Source organism: Gekko japonicus, unplaced genomic scaffold, assembly GCF_001447785.1.
Source record: "Gekko japonicus isolate JY-2015 unplaced genomic scaffold, Gekko_japonicus_V1.1 scaffold2085, whole genome shotgun sequence".
Classification (NCBI taxonomy): domain Eukaryota; kingdom Metazoa; phylum Chordata; class Lepidosauria; order Squamata; family Gekkonidae; genus Gekko; species Gekko japonicus.
This window is the reverse complement of record NW_015167115.1, coordinates 292,963-313,517: the sequence shown is the minus strand read 5'-3', so window position 1 is coordinate 313,517 and position 20,555 is coordinate 292,963. Positions and strand designations below refer to the sequence as shown.

Below are 20,555 nucleotides of genomic sequence, written 5' to 3'. Positions count from 1 at the left end.
AGGTTTTGGTTTCAGCTTTCTTTGCACGGCAGCCATTTTTCACGATTTGTTTACAGTTACTGACACTTCCCTCTGGCTCTAAAGATTGCTCCCACACTGTCAGCAATCAAGTAAGCCTCTCAAAACACACTCACTGTTTTTCCTCCCCCTTCGTCTCACTTATCAGTCTTTTCGCATAAGAGGCATCCCTCTTTGCGATCCGCTTTCCCATGGGGGGGGGATAATTTGCTTTTTACAATCGTCCACTTATTTTGAACTCACGTTCATTGTCGGTCAATTTCTCTGACCTCGCTAGCTTCAACGCTGTTCCGCTCGATCTCCAGCGCTTGTCCTGGTCAAACCAGCTTGTGCCCGAAGGCCACGCAGCAGCCAGACCATCAGGGCGGAGGGGAGCCTCAAATTCTCCGGCTTTACACCATCAAAGAGGCTACCCCTCAAAAGCCCTCTGGCCTGGAGCCTATCCCAAAGGCTCCATGGGGGTGCTACTTGAGGGAGCACCCCTCCAACCTGCTGGTGTGCAAGTCGCTCCCCCAAGGTCCGGGGAGGACGACCGCCATCACTGATCCACAAACCGGAAGTGCCTTATTCAGCTATCTCTCGATGTGTATGTGTACCAATGAATGTATGGTACTGAACCAACATTTTATATAGCTGCCGACTTCAGACGTCAGTACTGTGAATTACGTAAGAATGGTAGTATTGGTTTGTGTGTCATGTTGTTAACCTAAATGTATTTACTTTGAGTCAGATTCCTTTCATTCAGCCCCTTCAACCCACTTTGGCTTCGGAAGGCACTCAAATGTATTGAAAGGTTTCAAACATCTTAGGGATAAAATGCTGTTCTCCCACAGTTAATGGAAAATGGTTTTTCCAAAACTTGTTTTGATACAGGACATTTTTGTTTGCTTGCTTGCTTTTGTTTCTTGCACTTTACCCTTGGAGGTATGTGGATGCCACCTTAAAGAAAAATCCATTTGTCTTCAGAAGCCAAGCAGGTGTGTTTTATTATTTTTAGTTATTTATAAAAGGTATGCCCCACCTTTCTGTCCTCCTCATGGTCATCAAGGCAGCTAACGGAATTAAAAACATACATAATATAAATATTTAAAGCCAAAACAGAAACATGGTTCAAACAATTAAAACCAAGTGAAAGAAGAAGAAGAGAAGAGATTGGATTTATACTCCACCCTTCACTACCCAAAGAAGTCTCAGAGCAGCTTACAAACCCCTTTCCCTTCCCCTCCCCACAACAGACACCCTGTGAGGTAGATGGGGCTGAGAGAGCTCTGACAGAAACTGCTCTTTTTCAAGGACAGCTGTGCCAGAACTAGGGCTTGCCCAAGGTCATCCAGCAGGTGCAAGTGGAGGAGTGGGGAATCAAACCCGGTTCTCCCAGATTAGAGTCCACGCACTTAACCACTACACCAAACTGGCTCTCTAAATACATGTACATTACAGTAAAGTACACATCACATAAAAACAATAATTAAAAACAGTGCAGGAAGGGGAGACCGTTAAGGGAATGCCAGAAGAAACAAGTCTTCACCCACTGGTGGAAGACAACAGCAGAAGGGGACAGGGGAGTATCTCAGGGCAGAGAGTTCCGGTGTTTCCGTGTCCTGGCTGAGAATTCCCTCGTCCAGTTTGCCACCCACAGAATCTCAGAAGGAGGACACCTAAAGCAGGATTTGGAAGATGACTCTGGAGGTTGGTGTCAGACTTTGGGGCAAGTTACTCTCAACCACACCGTCTCTGGCAGAGAAAGGCTTTATTGAGATATAAACGAGTTCCAGGCATTTAACAGTACTGTGTCAGTTCTAAAGCGTTTTGGCAGGTACATGCCTAGATGTAGAAAGTTCAAACTGTAACCCCTCCTAAGGCCCACTCATATGTCATACAGCCAGGCTCCCGTGTCTCTACCCCCCCCTTCTCATGGGAATATACGATCCCATTACCTGCTACACAAGCTGGCACTAGGAGCTTCAGGGTCATCGCCCTGTGAACCGGGGAGAGGCACGTCTTCAGGAAAGTTACGCCGTCTAAGATAGAGCATTCACACACCCTGCACTTGCTCCTCCCACCCTAGGAATTCCCCTCCCCTGGCGTCTATGGCAGACTATGTGAAGCGAAGCAAGGTCTGACAGTTGGGTAGGTTCGTGAGGAGGTAGGCGGTCCTTCAGGTATGCTGGTCCCGAGCCATGGATGGCTTTAAAGGTCATTGAATTGTGCCTAGAGAGTGATACGGTCCCCGCGACCCACTGCACAACATCCTGGCTACAGCCTTCTGCACCAACCGACATTCCCAAACACTTTTCAGAGGCAGTCCCATGTAGGGTGCATTGCAGTAACCGAATCGAGATGTAACCAGGGCGTGGGCGACAGTGGGCAAATGTTTCCTGCCCAGGAAAGGCTCCAACTGGCTGATCAGTCGAAGCTGTCAAAAGGCACTCCTGGCCACAGCTGCCACTTGTTTAAAGGACCCATCTGAAAGGGAAGTCTTCTCATGTCATGTGTTTTGGGCTTAGGATCTGATTAAATTGTAAGGAGCACGTCCTTCGTATGCTAGCGGTGTATCCACGCCTTCGCATCCTTACGTTCACCATAATAAGCGCTTGTTGTCCTCTGTTAGGCAGACCAGAGTGGTGTGGTGAGCAGGGGCTTTCTGGATATTTGCAGTAGGGAGTTCAGGAGGACATGGGGCAGTTGCTGTGGGCGTGTCTCGTTGACCCTGAGAAGTCAGGAGAATGGGGAGGACCTTGCTCATGCCGACTTCTGTCTGCCTTAAGATCTAATACACTGGTGTCAGCGAGCTGCCATTTCTCTGGGACACGTCCCGTCCCTCTTCCTTCCCTCCCCCCCCTTGTTATCCTCTTCTGGTATGCTGCTGTAACTGCCAAGTGTCTCCTGCAGGTGGACGTTGGAGTGTTATGTCTTCTTGCCTAGCTTAATTACATTTCCCGTGTGAACTCAACTTGTGTTTATGGTATTAGCTGTTGTGGTTCTCAGGCTGCTTCGCGCCTTTTCTAATCAGCTCCCTTGCGAGGGAATTGTGCCCATTGGGTTAACCAAGTTTGAAGTTCCTATATTACGTTGCCCCTGTGTATTGTCTTTATTCTGAACAATCTCTGTATGTTCATGATCAACCATGCTTTGGAAATAAATCTTACTTCTTTGGAACGTGGGTTTGTTATCCTGACTTGGGATCTGACAACTGGGTAAATACACCAAGTAAAAAGTATCGATCACTGATCTTCAGCAGGTTTTATCAGCCCGGGAGCAAAAGGGTGTTGTTAGCTCACTAATTAAAAAAAACTTTTTAGTTATAGTCTTTCTTCAGTTTCATTCCGGTTAAAGGTAGTAGTGACTTCTGAAAGCACACCTGAAATCTCCAGTGACCACGAACCTCCTCCCGGCCTGTGATGCTGCTGCTTTCTTAGCTGCTGCTGCTGCTCTTTGTTACAGCTTATCTCTGATGCTGGGTACCAGGGAGAGATAACCAGTGTGTCCACAGCGTGCCAGCAGTTAGAAGTCTTTTCTCGAGTTCTGCGTACCTCCCTGGCGACCATCTTAGACGGTGGAGAAGAAAACCTGGAGAAGAATCTGCCTGAATTTGCCGTAAGCATCGTCTGCTCTCTCTCTCTTTTCCCTTTTTTCCTTCCAAGGGTAGCAGGCCTGTTATATCTCAAATCAGTGTTACATCCCAAAGGTATCCGATATGGGAAGTGTGCGAACGGGTTTGCACGGATTGTGTTTATTTATTTAGAAGACGTATATGCTGCCTCTCTATTCCAGGCAATTTACAAAATAAAAAAATACAATAAAATTGAAAAAAAAACAATAACATAAGAGTTATCGATACTATACAAGGCATAAAAAATGATCCAGGGGCACTTAGATGCTTCCTCCTCCTCTGGGTGATTTCCTGGGATGCTTATAGAGGCTAGCTGTGTTGGTCTGTGGTAGAACAGCTGGATTCGAATCCAGCAGCATCTTAGAGACCAATAAGAGTTTCCGGGTATCTGACAAAGGGAGCCTTGAATCTCAAAAGCTTTATATCCTGAAAATCTTGTGGGGTCTCTAAGATGCGACTGGACCTGAACCCAGCTGTCCCTGGGATGCTGAATCTACTTGTCCAGGGTCCAGTAACCAGTTGTATCTCAGAACTCGCTGGTTGTCTCCAGTATCTGTCTCTTCCTCATCCATTGTCTACACATCCTGTTGTGTAGTGTGGCTGTCAAACTACCATGGAACAAAGTTTGAGTCCAGTGGTACACATTTAAGGCCAACAAAATTTAATTATGGGTATAAGCTTTCATGTGCATGCATACGTCTTCAGCTACCCAGAGTTCAACTTTGTTGGTCTTAAAGGCGACACTGGACTCAAACGTTGTTCTCTTGCTTCAGACCAATATGGCAGCCCACCTGAAACTGTGCCGTAGTTATCAAAAAAAATTACAAGTCTGGGGGCAGTAGGTATTTAACTACTTATTCCTTTCGTTGCCATTCAGCTGAATAAATAATTGTGCTGCTGGCTTCCTTTCCGTTTAGCTCCACCAATTCACTTGGCTGCTGTCCAGCAGTGATGCCAGCCTCCCCCTCCAGCATCCCTAAAACATCCTGCAAAAAAATCCCAGTGAGAAGGCAGAGAAAGCAACTCCTCCCCATGGAAAAAGGAGAAACTTCTCTTCTCAGCTGAGTTTTGTGCGATGCACAAATATTACCTGTGTGTGAAGGAATACCCTTATTATTGAGTGATGGGAATCCTGAAGTTATACTGGCAGTTGCAAAATTTATTTCAGTCCTTATGTCCCTTAAGCAATAGGTTTAAACAATTCCGCTGCTCCAGATCTGTGTCTCAAGGAGCTTCTACGGCATAGAGAAAAAGAAAGGATGTGTAAATAGCTTCTGGCTGATGTTGCCCCTGATACAAAAGTTCAGTGAGAGGAAACCCTTCTAATTTCTGCCATAGAGAATGAACAGGAAGGAATGGGGGGCGGGATTTGGGAAGGGCGTTTGCTTTTGCATGGAAGGCACAAGCAACTGCTTCTGCAAAAGCCCAGTGGTGGAAACTCCCTAATTTCCAACATGCAGTAGCTCATTGGTGGAAATTAGGATGGTTTTCTCTCCCTTCCCATGAGCTTTTGCAGAAGTTGCTGCTCGTGCCGTCCTTTCAAAGGTAAATGCCCTTCCCTTCCCAAATTCAATCCCCAGGGCTCACAAAGTTAGTTTTGGTGGCCACCAAACTGAATTGGGTGACTGAAGCTAAACCAGAATATATTGTTATATGCAGAGGATGGCCTTTTCTTGCTCTTTGCCAATTATAACGGAACACCAGAACCGTGCTTGTAAAAATGAAGTGCCAAGCACCATGTCGGCATCGGCAGCCTAACAGCCCACTCTAGCCCAATCTCTTCAGAACTTGGAAGGTATCCAGGGGGCCAGCTGTGGTCAGCACTTGGACGGGAGACCACCCGGGATGACTGGGGCTCCTGTGCAGAGAAAGGCCATGGCAAAGCCACCCCTGCCCATCCCTCGCCTTGAAAGCCCCCTTGCTCCTGGGGTCACCACGAGCCTGTTGCAACTTGACGGCACGCAGTTATATCATTGCCAGGTTTGTTTTTGCTTTCATAGGACATCCTTTTGTTGCTTCTTCATGAGCACAACGTGTTGACATTACTGACCCATTCCAGAGTGGCTGATAGTCTGTCTCTTGGTTGCATTTGCAGAAAATGGTGTGCCACGGAGAACATACGTACCTCTTTGCCCAGGCAATGATGTCCATACTGGCCCAGGAAGAACAAGGTGGTTCTGCTGTGCGCAGGATTGCGCAAGAGGTTCAGCGGTTTGCTCACGAAAAGTAAAGTCTATATTCTTAATGTATACTTTGCTTCTATCTCTTCTGTTCTCTCCCTCCTTGGATTGCCTAATATAAAAGGTCACCCGCTCCATTCCACGCTTACAGTTCATTCTGGGGGATTATTAGAAACTTGAACCTACCCTGGAAATCAAGTCATTGGTAGAATATCAGAGCAGTATCAAGCCAACTTGCTCAGTATAAACCTGGCAAAATAAATCTTCCCAATCTTGGTGTGCCACAGGGTATGTCCAGGGAGCTTCTGAGCTCAAGGACCATCACCACATCCCATAGCAGTGCCCTAAAAGAAACAGAATGTTCTGTATCAGCCTTCAACAAGAGAACATACAAGGAGATGCATATTCAGTGGCTGTTCCACAACTACAGAATTGCGTTTTCCTTGGGGGGGGGGGATCACCCTTTTCAAGGTCAGAGCATTTTTCAGACATGATGTAAAACTTCTAGTTCAAGTTAGCCATTAAATAGGGTTTGCACAGGTCTGAGGCTTTTCCTTAACGTAACATATTCTTTATTTTTCTATGCTGTTTAACTTTCAAGCATCAGCATCCAGACCTGAAACGTTAGGATTGGAAATAATGTAGATCTATCCAGACATCCATCCTTTTGCAATAGCTGGGCTAGATTAACAGGACTGTCCTTGAAAATTCTGATGGTCCATAATATGGCAACCGCATTGTTAACTCGAGAGTGCATTATTAATTGGGTGGTGGAAAGTGCCATCAGGTTGCCAGCTTATAGCAAGCAAGAGAAGGCAAGAGATAAACAGAAGTTGTTTCCCACTGCATGCGTTTCCCCTCCATGTACTAACCGGCACTGACCCTGCTTAGTTTCCAAGATCAGGGCCATCCAGGTCAGGGCATGGAGGATATTTACCAATCTGCTGCTGGGCACGATTCAAGGTGCTGAGGCTTGGGGATACTGGTGCCTTCTGTACCTGTCAGGTCTTTGAGATCTATATATCCTGCACTGTGCAGGGAGTTGGACTAGATGACCCTGGAGGTCCCTTCTAACTCTGTGATTCTACCTGTTGAACCCCTTCCCACCACTGCCACCCTAAAAAGTAGGCTGTAACCAGGAGAAAGGCCTTTCAGGGGCTGAGTTCTGAATTACACCCTTCCCAGACAGTTTTGTGGGGCACTTAACCTGTTGTTGAAGAAAAGGTCATAGTATTTGCCTTTCACTTTTATGGAGTGTTTTACTCCTTGCTGCAGTGGCTCAAGTGGTTAAGACGCTGAACTGCAGGCTGTGGAAGGTCAGTAGTTCAGCAGTTCAAGACCCGGGTGCCGCAAGACGGAGTGAGCTCCCGTCTCTAGTTCCAGTTCCTGCCAACCTAGCAGTTCGAAAGCAAGAAATTGCAAGTAGATAAATAGGTACCACTTTGGTGGGAAGGTAACAGCGTTCCGTGTGCCTTGGTGTTTAGTCATGCCGGCCACATGACCACGGAAACGTCTTCAGACAGCGCTGGCTCTTCGGCTTTGAAACGGAGATGAGCACCGCAACCCTAGAGTCGGATTCGACTGGCTTTCGAACAAGGGAACCTTTACCTTTACTCCTTGCAGTTTTACTGGTATTCTGATATTCTGCTGTCATGATTGTTCTTCTTTCTACTTTGTTTATTCTACTTTGGATTTGATTTTTTTGATTTTTGGCACGTTGCTTCTTGCACTTTTAACTGGAAAAGCAGTCTAGAAATTTTCTACACAAAATAAGCATGTCTAGCGATCTTGAATGGGAATGACTGACATGCCGCTTTAAGTATAGTTAGGTCTGTGGGTATGAGCCTAAAGGCCGGTGACCATTCTCAGGTCTGAGCTCAGTTGAGTGGATACTTCCCTGCCGTCTTGTTTGCAAGCAGGCCATATTTAACAAGCATGTTTCCCTTTGAAAACTGCTCAGTATTATTTCCCCTGCTGGACTGTCTGACACGGCTTGTTCCGCGGAGTGCCTACAATTAGTGCTCATGTTCTCTCTCCTGTTCTTTGTCAAGAGGCCATGATGCTAGTCAGATCACTTTAGCTCTGGGAACTGCCGCCTCCTACCCCCGGGCCTGCCAAGCTCTCGGAGCCATGTTGTCGAAAGGAGCTCTGAACCCAGCGGACATCACAGTCCTGTTCAAAATGTTCACAAGCATGGATCCCCCTCCAGTAGAGCTGGTGAGTAGCAGTCTGTCTTTTGAAGGATCAGCTTTTTGTTTCTCTGTTTCGGGAGCATCAAAAAGGGGTCGCAGCCCCACCGCGTCTTGTTGGACAGGAAACCTAAAATATTTAATGGCTATGAACTTGCTATGGAGTAAATATTGATTTATTCCTCCTCTTCCTCCTCCTCCTCCTTTTTAAACAATTCAGTAAAACATGAGCGTACAACCGGGGAGGGAGCAGTAACAGTGAAAGAATGCCAAACAGGAAAGCTTATGCCCAGAGTTAAACTTTGTTGGTCCTAAAGGTGCCACTGGACTCAAATCTTGTTCTGTTGCTTCAGACCAACACGGCTGCCCTCCTGGAATAAATGTTGTTAGTCTTTAAGGTGCCATCGGACTTCTGTTTCGTTTTGCTACAGTACGCTAACATGGCTTCCCCACTGGAGTAAGCACAGTGTGCCCTACATAAACGGGGGCGGGTGGGTGGGATTCAGACTATACAATGCTTTCAGGGTCTATTTTGTTGATACAGATTTCTCAGCACCTTGTTGGTTGTGGGATATTTGTGCATGCCGCCAATTACAATTGGCTCCTGGTTTCTAATGGGCCTTTTACTAAATGCCGGTGTATGAAATTTACTTCACCCTGAATAGAAAGTTGCATGTAATCTGTACCTACAGTTAGCTCCAAATAATCACAAACTGAGTCAACTCACAGAATGGGATCCTCCTGCAGCAGCCCAGCCTAAAATTTTCCTCCTGGGATTAGGGACACTTTGTGTGGAGGGGAGGGGCGTTGGGAGAAGAAGAATCAGCACCCCCCTCCCCCTGGTTCCACCACCAACATTACCATGCCGCCGTCATAAGTGCTGTTATCTCGGCGAGAGAGCACATTCGGGTTTACTTCCGTATGTTCCAAGGGCGCTTTTGAAATCACCGTAATTCTTGCCTCTTTCTTTCGCAGATCCGAGTGCCTGCTTTCCTGGATCTCTTCATGCTCTCGCTGTTTAAACCTGGTGCTAAGATCAATCAGGACCATAAGCACAAATATATCCATATCTTGGCCTACGCAGCTAGCGTTGTCGAAACATGGAAAAAGGTAAGCTCAGTTGGAGCAGACCGACGCTGCTTTGGGGCAAATCTGTGCATTGAAACTGGGAAAGGGATGTGTCATTTTATGCTTCACCATCACTTAGAACAGTACATAAGAACATAAGAGAAGCCAATGTTGGATCAGGCCAATGGCCCATCCAGTCCAACGCTCTGTCACACAGTGGCCAAAAATACCAGGTGCCATCAGGAGGACCACCAGTGGGGCCAGGACACTAGAAGCCCTCACACTGTTGCCCCCCCAGCACCACGAATACAGAGCATCACTTGCCCCAAACTGAGAGTTCCTATCTATAACTTGTGGCTAATAGCCACTGATGGACCTCTGCTCCATACGTTTATCCAGCTCCCTCTTGAAGCCGTCCATGCTTGTAGCCACCACCACCTCCTGTGGCACTGAATTCCATGTCTTCAGTTTGGGGGCCATAACACCTGCTGACACTTTTTCCTGGTGGCCCCCCCCCCAAGTGTTTTAAGAAAGTGGGTGGGGCCAGGTGGGGATTTTGTCCAGCCGGACTTCTGATCGGCCGATGAAGATCTGATTTGCTGCGCAGATTTTTTTAAAAAAATGCTGCTTTGTGCTGCCACCACAGCACAAGGATCTTCACTGCATGGCTGGAGGTGAGCTGCATGTATAAAAGATTTTTTTTTAAACAGTGTGTTCATTTTAAAAGGTACCCACATGAAATATTAAAGAATTACTATTAGAGTCACGCATAACCTCACTCTTTGATATTTTGCAGTTGGATCTGCTTCCTGTCGCAGCTATTCTGTGGTTGTGCCCACTGTCCTGTTCCAAAGATTGGCAGGCTCAAAATAGTTTAGGGAGACCTGATTTGGAATAAAGCTTTAAGAAGAAGAAGAAGAGAAGAAGAGATTGGATTTATACCCCGCCCTTCACTACCCTTCACTACCCAAAGAAGTCTCAGAGCGGCTTACGAACTCCTTTCCCTTCCCCTCCCCACAACAGACACCCTGTGAGGTACGTGGGGCTGAGAGAGCTCTAACAGAAACTGCTCTTTTTCAAGGACAGCTCTTATCAGAACTACGGCTTGCCCAAGGTCATCCAGCCAGGTGCACTTAACCACTACACCACACTGGCTCTCTTAAGACTTGATTTTTACCTCTGCAGGTGAAGTCAGGCAAGCCAAGCTTTTCTCTCCTTATAAATAAGTAGTGGTTTCTGTATGCTCAGTAATCTAGCCAGTTTGGTGTAGTGGTTAAGTGTGTGGGCTCTAATCTTGGAGAACTGGGTTTGATTCCCCACTCCTCCACTTGCAGCTGCTGGATGACCTCAGGCAAGCCATAGTTCTGTCAGAGCTGTTCTTTCAGTTCTGTCAGAGCTCTCTCAGCCCCACCTACCTCACGAGGTGTCTGTTGTGGGGAGGGGTGGGGAAAGGAGTTTGTAAGCTGCTCTGAGACTCCGAGTGAAGGGCAGTGTATAAATCCAATCTCTTCTTCTTCTCTTCTTCTTCTTATATAACTATCATGAAAAATGGGCCAGTGTTAGAGTCAGCAAAGACCAGTAGCTTGCTAAAAGTTGGAGCTATCTGGATTATGATTCTGCTAAAATTATATTCCTGGCATGCCTTCCTTTAACCTCAGTTTCAAATATGACACCTTTTTGTAGTACATGGTCTATGGACTTATTTTAATGGTGTATGCCATACTTATTTTAATATAGAAAACTCTGTCTCAGAGCAAAGGTGTTGGACTAGTAAACATATGGTTCTTCTAGCCAGAACGTGTTGTCAATTCCATGTAAGTGAGCTGGAATTTTAAGTGTGTATGCTGGTATAATATCTAGATATCTAAATGGACCATCTTATGCCTCATCAAAAAAAAATTACCATTTCTTCATGGTATTAAATCTGGAGTAGCTTTACACATTATCTAATAAGTTAATTCAGTCTGTGAAATAACTCAGGTGAAATACATGTAGGGAGTCCCTCTAAGATGAGTTAGTGTGAGCTAGCTCACAGTTTTTTAGCCTCCAGCTCGCACATTTTCGTCTTCGCTCAGGAAGGAGGGCTCCAGAGCAAACTAATTTATGCAGTAGCCAGATTGCTCGCTCACAACTTTAATGCCAGTAGCTCACAAAGCAGAATTTTTGCTCACAAGACTCCACAGCTTAGAGGGAGCATTGGTAGGGACCACAAAGTCGTCACTTTTCAAAAGGGTTAACAAAGTGAAGATTGTACTGTGTTCCAGCATTTAAAAGCAATTTAAATGTGAGGGTTGGTGTTTTGTTTTGTTTTTTGGCCTTCCAAACCATATCCTGTAACATTCATAGAACAAGAGAATGGGCATAAATAAAGACGAGCTCAAGTCCACCTCAAAAGCTGTTGAAACGGTTCATAATCTCTGCTGTAATGAGAATAAGGGAGCATCTGAACTTGTAGCAGAGCTGAGCACCCTTTACCAGTGCATCAGGTAAGTCCCTCCTTTGGATAAAAGTCTGTATACGGTCCAAGCGTGCATTAAACAGTGTTCTAAGGAAAGATGGTGTTCTCCTTTGTAACATCATTCTGGAAGTGTTCTGCTTCAGAGCAGTGTGGAGGGAGCAGAGAAATTTGCAGGCTCAGTCTTTATGCCGGCGATCTTCTTCGTTTTGCTGAAGTGACGTTTCTTTTAAACATGCACAAAGGTTCTGTGAAATGCCTGCCTTCTCAACATTCTGGAAACTTTTTCTGTGTCTCAGAAGCACATGTCGGAACCTGTTATGCTTAATTCTGTCTTTTTTTCCCCTTGCTCCTCAACCGGTGATTCTCTGCACTGTAGAAAATGACCGCCTTCTGCTGTGGAATTACTAGACAGTGTTTTGGTGGCCATATTTGCTCAGTACCACTTCATTTGGTGTTTGGTGTAGTGGTTAAGTGCGCGGACTCTAATCTGGGAGAACCGGGTTTGATTCCCCACTCCTCCACTTGCAGCTGCTGGATGACCTTGGGCAAGCCATCGCTCTGATAAGAGCTGTCCTTGAAAGGGCAGTTCTTGAAAGAGCTCTCTCAGCCCCACCTACCTCACAGGGTGTCTGTTGTGGGGAGGGGAAGGGAAAGGAGCTCTGAGACACCTTTGGGTAGTGAAGGGCAGGGTATAAATCCAATCTCTTCTCTTCTTCTTCTGTTTTTAACTTTCTTTCTTTTTGAATAGTTGAATTAAAAGCCCAGCATGCTGATGGCCCAGAACGATCCTGGGGCTGCATTTCCTTGTAGTCCGTTATATAGCAAGTCTCATCTAAGGTCCTTTTTATGGGAAGTCCTTTGCCTGCTTGTTAAGACAGGTGACACTTTCAGTCTTTGGAGAACTGCACCATTTTCTTGGATGAGTCAGAGATTGTTCTATCAATTAGGGTCTTGGCTGCCAGACCAGAACAGTAAGGAGGCCACATCAGACTCGAAGAATTACATCTGCCTGGTCTTCTTTCAGAAATGTTGTGTGGGGGGGAAATGATGACTATATAGGGATGGTAGGCTGGGGAAACCGAAGGAGGTTTGCCAGTGCCAGCGTAATTCACTTGGAACATCAGTAGGCTGAATCAGTCAATGGCAGTTTGGCAAAAGAGAAATTGAGAAGTCCTCCTGGCACACCTTCATGTTCTAAAACTCTGCGTTGAAACAGTGTTAGAGCCCATAGATACAGCTGTGCTTTGCTTTAGGACAGAGAGCCCTCTGCCATACGACTCTATGCCTTGGAAGAAAGTCCCACTGTTAGCAGCTTCTTGAGAGCCAACCAGCTGTGCGGTTTAATTCATAGGGCAGAAGTCTGAAGTTGGCATATTTAATGTGGTTTCCCTATATCTTTAGGTTTCCAGTAGTAGCAATGGGGGTACTGAAATGGGTCGACTGGACAGTGTCAGAGCCCCGCTATTTCCAGCTCCAGACGGATCATACCCCAGTGCATTTGGCACTGTTGGATGAGGTAAGACCGGAGTTGTGTGTGTGCTGCTCTAGATTAAATGTGTTCCAAGAAAAGCAGTAGTCTGTGTCTTCAGTAATTAGCTTGTGCTGGAACAAAGTCTGAGTCCAGTGGCACACAAAAGCTGATACCCAGAATTAAACCTTGTTGCTCTTCAATGTGCCACTGGACTCAAACGTTGTTCTATTGCTTCAGATCAACACAGCTACCCCCACCTGAATCTATCTGGTGGTGCTAGTTTTAGAAAGGGGTAAACAACTATGCACGGGGTTGAAGCCCTCTCCCTGGATACTGGAAGGCCTGCTTGAGGCTTCCTTTGGCTTCTGAGAGTTCCCCAGGGATTGTATTCACACTCTTCCAGGTGTTCTCTTTGCACCTGTTAAGTGTTAGTAAACTTGGGGATGAGGGAGGCAGTTTTAAATGAAAGCTGATGTTAAAGTTGCCGAATGCCAGGCTTGGTATCAGGTTTCCCGTTTGTTTATGCGGAATTGTGAAATCCACACAGCCCCTGTTTGTGGGAAAGTGAGAGCTCTTTCCCACACTTCCCTCTCCCCCCCCCTCCATTTTTGACAGCTTCATTACCTTGAAGCTTTCCCGTAGCTGTGAAAAGTGTGAAGTAAGCAGCCAATGAACAGTTCAGAAGTCTACAAAATGGCAGCCCACAAATATCACATCAGTTGGGTGCTATACGGGGATGAGTTTGTGTGTTTGGTTTTTATTTTAATTACACCAAACAGAAAGAAAGAAATATATAACAACAGTGGCAGCACGTTTACAGATGGGCCTCTGTAAAAGATTTTCAGATATCTAAAATAGGTCCATGTGCAGTTGTCATCCATGTGCTGTACGCTCAAACAGTGGTAAGGTTGTAAGGTCCCTCAATCCATTGGATTATTGGAAATGGGCATTTGTCTTAAATGTATGCTTTGGGCCTCTCCGGTTATTCAGTCTTTTGGGGAGGAAGTTATTGCTCGTATCAGTTTTGTGTTAGAATGTTCATTGATATCTTAAATGTATTTTTTTTATTTTTAACCAAGATAGGAGTACAGAAACTAAAAGGGAAATAAGAATTTGATAAAAAGATTTAACATATAGATAACAAGGATGATCAACAACAGAATAAACACAATTCATGTACATGACATATGTGTAATATTCAAGAGTGTTTTCCCCCCCAATCCTAATTAAAATTTACACCGCATCAACAAATATTTAGTAATCTTTATATACTGCCTTACCTTGTTAAGAATGTTCATTGATTCTTGAGGATGCTTATAGACTTTTAAACTATCCTCCTGTCTCCTGGAGATGAATTGATGGTCAATGAAAAGGAACCCTTCTGTGCCCTTGCCTGTTGCTAAAAGATTTGGGATGAGTTTGTGTTATAAGGATTCCAGGTTAGCTGTTTGAACATTCTTAGCAGCAGTTTTTCTTGTTTGGCAGTTTTTGTTTTGTGTTGTTTGTTTAAAAAAGCACTTCTAGGAGGAGGGGTTCCAATGGGCGACCATTGAGCAAGTTTTGCACTAATATCGGGCATCCTACAGACTGACTTTCCATTTTGCAGATCAGCACATGCCATCAACTGCTTCACCCTCTGGTCTTGCAGCTGCTTGTCAAGCTCTTCGAGACAGAGCACTCTCAGCTTGACGTCATGGAGCAGGTGACGGAAATTACAGGATTGGGGTAGGGTTGCCAACCTCCAGGTGGGGGCGGGAGATCCCCTGGAATCACAACTGATCTCCAGGTGACAGAGATCAGTTCCCCTGGAGAAAACGGCCACTTTGGAAGGTAGACTCTAGGGCATTATGCCACCATTGAAGTCCCTCCCCAAACCCCGCCCTCCTCGGGCTCCACCCCTAAAATCTCCAGGTATTTCCCAACCTGGAGCTGGCAGACCTACATTGGGGGTGGGGGACAAGGAACAATTGTCATCTGGGGCGGTGGGGGGGGGTTATCCCATGAAGTCCAAAGCAACCCCCTGGCTTGTGTTGGAGGGAGTGAAAGCGCCAGGTGAGAAGGAAGTGTGGCCAGGAAGTGCATTCAAGGCAGAATTATTTCACAATAAAGCAAGGAGAAGAGTAGCATCTGTTGGAGGTAACCTCCTTAAGGTATACGCCTAGGGCCCTTTTGTTAGGCAAAGCTGCTGAATAGCATGCCTAACAGTACTTGGATTAGATCACAGTGCTTAGGATAGTAGTCATGGAGCCAGCTGTCCCTCAATGAGTCATTTCTCCCAGGACCTCTTCTTTGTTCCAGAGCTGCTCCATTCCACAGCCAAGCTAGCTGGCCCCATTGTATTTCAGGAGTAAAATTCAGTCATACCGAGCGACCTTGTCCTGCCCGTTCACCCTCTTAGCTTACTTTCTTACATCCTGCGAAGACCCCTCAGGAGCAATTCTCCGATTGAGGGCTTGCTAGACTTTGAGTTTTACAGCAAAGATAAGCTGTAACAAGCTGAAGGGGTATCACAGAATCATAGAATTGGAAGGGACCCAGCGTGTCATCTAGTCCAACCACCTGCACAAGGCAGGAAATTCACAAATGCCTCCCCCCCCACACACACACTCCCCCAGTGACCCCTGATCCATGCCCAGAAGATGGCAAAAAACCTCCAGGATCCCCAGCCAAACTGGCCTGGAGGAAAATGGCTTCCTGACCCCAAAGTGGCGATCTGCATTTCCCTGAGCGTATAAGAAAGGGCCACAAGAACTAAGCACTGAGGCAACCCTCCCTGCCCTCCCTGCCTGAGTTCACAGAACCAGCCTTGCTGTCAGGTGGCAGTAGAGACTTCTTGTCAACAAAACGGAGACGAAGAAAGGCCACTGCAGCGTTCAGTGGGCACGAGCCCAGAGAGACATGAAAGCGTGCCCCTCCAGCCCCGAACCACTCAGGCTGCTGTCAAAACAGACAACTGCCGCAGGAGGGCCAGACCGGCATCACGGTTAGGACGCTGGACTAGGATCTGGGGAGACCCGAGTTCGAATTCCAATCTGCCATGGACGTTTTCTGGGTGAATCTGGGCCAGTCACACACTCTCGGCTTGACTTGCCTCGCAGGAGTGTTGTTGTGAGGATAAAATGGAAGAAAGGAGAGTGTTGTAAGCACTCTGGGGTGCCCACTGGGGAGAAAGGTGGGATATAAATAAAATTCATTTTAAAAAATGTATTTATTATCTGATTTATACCCCGCCCCTCCCAGCCAAGGCCAGCTCAGGGCGGCTTACAAAAGAATAAAACACACAGTACATGATTTAGATAATCCTAAAACAATTATAACATTATAAAAAATAAATGAAAGCACCTGGAAGCTTTTCTGCAGGTGTGGCCTCAGTCAGAGGTGAACTAGAAGGGACTGGGGCAAGGCGAGTGGCGGGGCTGCTCTGCTCCAAGAAGGCAATTAAGTTCTTTCGTGGCAGTTTGGGAATGCTTTGTTAGCAGACCAACTGGGCCCACGTCCCCCTCATCATAACACATTAGTTATGTTCGTTGCATCTATGACACTGTCCATCTATGACACTGTCCTGCAGGTGTGGCCTCAGCCAGAGGTGAACTAGAAGGGACTGGGGCAAGGCGAGTGGCAGGGCTGCTCTGCTCTAGGAAGGCAATTAAGCTCTTGTCGTGGCAGTTTGGGAACGCTTTGATCTTCTTCGTGGTCTCTGTGCATCACACCCTTGGGAATACTCTGCGCCTGCGCTGACCTTCTCGGTACCGATAGCTAGCAAAAGGGATTTTCGCGCCTCTCCCAGGTCACGCGCCGGCTCCACTGCGCATGACCAAGGAGGGGCACGCAGATCCCGCCAGTTCTCTTCTGACCGCCGCGCTGGTAGGACGCCTTCTGCCTCGGTCTGCTAAGTACCAAACTTTTTTTGCTAAACTTGCGTTTAGTTAGTTTCTCTTTCTTTATTTTTGTAGTTAGCATTTTTCTTTCGGTGTTTGTTCTTTATTTACGTTCCCCTCCCGCTGGCCTATGGCCCCGCGGTGGGGTTGTTTCAAACGGTGTAGGACTTGCGGCCTGGAAAGAGAGAGTTAAAAACATTTTAAGTAATTTATGTGAACTAGTTTCATTTGCAGTGGCTAATTGGTGCACAGCCAGTTTGGTGCAGTGGTTAAGTGCGGCAGATTGTAATCTGGAGAACCGGGTTTGATTCACCACTCCTCCACATGCAACCAGCTGGGTGACCTTGGGTTAGTCACAGTTCTCTCAGAGCTGTTCTCTCAAGAGCAGTTCTTTCGGAGCTCTCAGCCCCACCTACCTCACAGGGTGTTTGCGGTGGGGAGGGGAAGGGAAGGAGATTGTAAGCCGCTCTGAGACGTCAAGTGAAAGGCAGGGTATAAATCCAGCTCTTCTTCTAGCTATGGCGATAGGCCAGCTATCATCAAAGTTATTAAGCTTTGAAAGATCTACAGGTCATGTAGTAGTTGAATGGCCAAAACAGTGGGGGAAATGGTCCAAAGCAAAATGTACTCAAGGATCCCAACAGATTTTTCTAAAATCTCAACTCTGTATCAGGGAAATACACAGACCCTCAAATGAATTTCCTTTGCTTCCTTTGATGGACTCATTGGCTCTCAGTGATGTTTGGTATCTTTGAATAAATCCGTCCTTTGCCCCAATTCTGATTTTTTTTTTCATTTTTGTCGTCTTGTTTATCAGCTAATGTGTGTTGGTTCATGACACAACGCTGGTCATGAGCGGAACGGTGCCTTGCTCTGCAAGAAGCTGCCTTGTACCCAATCAGATCATTGGCCCATCTAGCCTGTATAGCCTGCTCTGATTAGCATCAGTCCTCCAGGATCACTGGAAGAGGTCCTTCCTAGCCCCGCGACCTGAACTCCCTTTAGTTTAAACCTGTTTTATTCTGTATGCAAAGCAAGCGCTCTACCACTGTGCTGGGGCTTATCTCTACCTTGGCTGAAACACCGTCAACCTGCTGTCCCCCGTTGTACGTGTGCACACACAAGCTGGCTGCACGGATGTCCCTTCCAACTCTATAATTCTGTGCACATATGCAGCCTTTCCTCTTAGCTGTTAGACTGATTTCAGAGCAGCAAACAAAAGTTCCGGTCAGTGTCTTTATTGCTCCATTTTGAAGAGTCAGACCTGCAGACTCCTGATACCTGGTCTCTCTTCAGGTGCTAGATGTGATCGCCCCTCCGTATACCTCTGACTTTGTGCAGCTTTTTCTCCCAATCCTGGAGAATGACAGCATTGCAGGCACTATCAAGACAGAAGGCGAGCATGACCCCGTCACGGAATTCATAGGTACGACGTTTTGCATCATTCTCATCTGTGCATCGAATTGCCAAGTCGGTTTATGTGATCTATACGAGCCTGGAAACTTCACTTCTCGAATCTGAAAACCTGAAGAAAGCCCGGAAGGTTGGCAGAAGCATGACAACGTCATGTGGAAGCCAAAATAAAAAATAGGGGACAGAGGCGCAGAGCTCTGGGCGTAAGTGACCTTAGTCACACATGCATTGTATACTAATAAACTGAAGCTTAATCCCATGTCAGCTATTCTGGATGGGGTGGCATTCCCCTTGAAAGAGCAAGTCCATAGTTTTTTTGGGGGGGTTACCAGCCTAATGCTAGATAAACTGGTGGCAGCTGTGGCCAGGTATTCTTTTACCAGCATCAACTGGTTAGGCAGCTGCAGCCTTTCCTGGGCAGGAAGGATCTGGCCACTGTGGTGCAGACTCTGGTTATGTCTAGATTGGATTACTGCCATGCGGTCTACGTGGGGCGGCCCTTGAAAAGCATTCAAAAGCGTCAGTTGGTGCAGACCGCTGCAGCCAGGATGTTGACTGTAGTGGGTCATAGGGACCATATCACTCCAGCTTTGGCTCACCTACACTGGCTTCCGATTAGTTTCCGGGCTCAATTCAAGGTGCTGACGCTGACATTTAAAGCTCTGTGTGGTTTGGGACCAACATACCTGAAGGACCGCTCAGTCCCTTGTGAACCTACCAGACCACTGTGGTCATCTTCAGATGGCCCACCTTCTGGGAGAGGGCCTTCTCTGTAGTGGCCCCAAAACTCTGGAAATCGGTCCCCAGGGAGGATTCGCCTTCTGTTGCTCTCTCCCACCAGTGGGTGAAGACTTTTTTTGTTTCACTCCGCATTCCCTCAATGATCCCTTCTTCCTCCCCGATGTTTTAACTGTTGGTTTTTAAAAAAATCTTTTGTACTGATTTTAAACTCTGGTTTTTAACTTGTTTTAATGATATGTCCATGTGTTGGTTTTAATGGCTTTTAAGGGGAGGTTTTAATTTGTTTGTTTTATTAGCCGCCTCGGTAGCCCTGTGAGAGCGGAAAGGTGGGGTAAAAAAAATCTTGTCAGTGATGATGATAGTATACTAGATGTGAGAGCGGAAAGGTGGGGTAAAAAAAAATCTTGTCAGTGATGATGATAATATACTAGAGTGACGTGTCTCCTTGCTTTTGTTTTCAAAGCACATTGTAAATCGAACTTCATCATGGTCAACTGAGCCAGGAAAGAGAAGCTGCAGTCCCGATTCCATAGACGATTCCTCCTTTGCGTTGTGCAGCGTAGGATGGTATGGATGGCATCCAACAAGAAGCAAAGAATCGCTTGGCAATTCGGGTTAACTGAGGACTTTTTAACCAGTGAAATTAAAAGTTTACTTTATTTAGGGAACAGGTGTTTTTTTTCCTCCCCATGACTTCAGAGAACTACTAGCACCCAAAACCTTTTGTAGAGTAAGGGGAACAGTGAAGTATCGTGTGCTTGTGACTACAGGTGCAAGATCTGTGTTTCCATAGCCAAACAGAAAGTGGGTAATGCAACAGCTGACAAAATTGCTCCTAAAGATGTTTCCCCCACTCTGCGTTGCATACACAGGTGATTTGTGGCTGAGAAAGTGTTGTGTTAATAGCTTGTGCAGGCCGTTTGATCCCTAACAGTTCTGTGGCATCTCATGACAAAGCTGTTGGTTTATTTGTCTGATCTACTCTCCTATTCAGAAATGTCTTACATGAGTCTAAGAACAGAAGAGCTAGCGCTAGTCATCCAGTTAAATCAGTGAATCGGCTGTTAGTGCTCTGTTGCATAGCAGTTGTGGCACTCTCTTGGTAGCCTCTGCATAGCAATGTCCTTTTCTTTAAAAAAATGTTAAATTCTTTGGCCACAGATATTTATAGATAACCACTAGTTCTCTGCAGGTCCCCTTGAAGAAACACTGTAATGTTGTGTATTTATATATATTTTTAAGTCAGCCATGACTACAGGTTTCAGTACCACATGACAGCATCTACTGTTGAAGCATCTGGATGCGCAGGACCAATGTAGCATTCTGCAGGTCAGTAGGAATGGCCACGGACTGCATTTTTGCGGTTCAGTTCGTGAGCAAACCATGAACCGGTACAAACTGAGGGGGTTGGTTTATGAACTGAACTGGTTGGTAGTGGTTTGTGACCCCTGCTTTCTGCTCTCTGCTGCTTTTTGCAGGGAGCAGAAAGCAGGGGTCACCCCACAAAAAGCAGCAGGGAACTGAAA

At 46.3% G+C, this 20,555-nt stretch overlaps 1 protein-coding gene across 1 annotated transcript in view; it reads left to right on the top strand.

The window, feature by feature from the left end:
• Nucleotides 1-20,508, top strand: part of NELFCD (negative elongation factor complex member C/D) — a 28,248-nt gene extending 7,740 nt beyond the window's left edge. The window contains 9 exon segments of the mRNA XM_015412972.1: nt 3,463-3,615; nt 5,727-5,857; nt 7,863-8,028; nt 8,976-9,110; nt 11,415-11,554; nt 12,928-13,042; nt 14,604-14,699; nt 18,172-18,301; nt 19,493-20,508. Of these exon segments, the coding sequence (XP_015268458.1) occupies nt 3,463-3,615; nt 5,727-5,857; nt 7,863-8,028; nt 8,976-9,110; nt 11,415-11,554; nt 12,928-13,042; nt 14,604-14,699; nt 18,172-18,301; nt 19,493-19,527 (1,101 nt within the window). The 3' untranslated portion in view covers nt 19,528-20,508.
• Nucleotides 20,509-20,555: the final 47 nt, after the last annotated feature.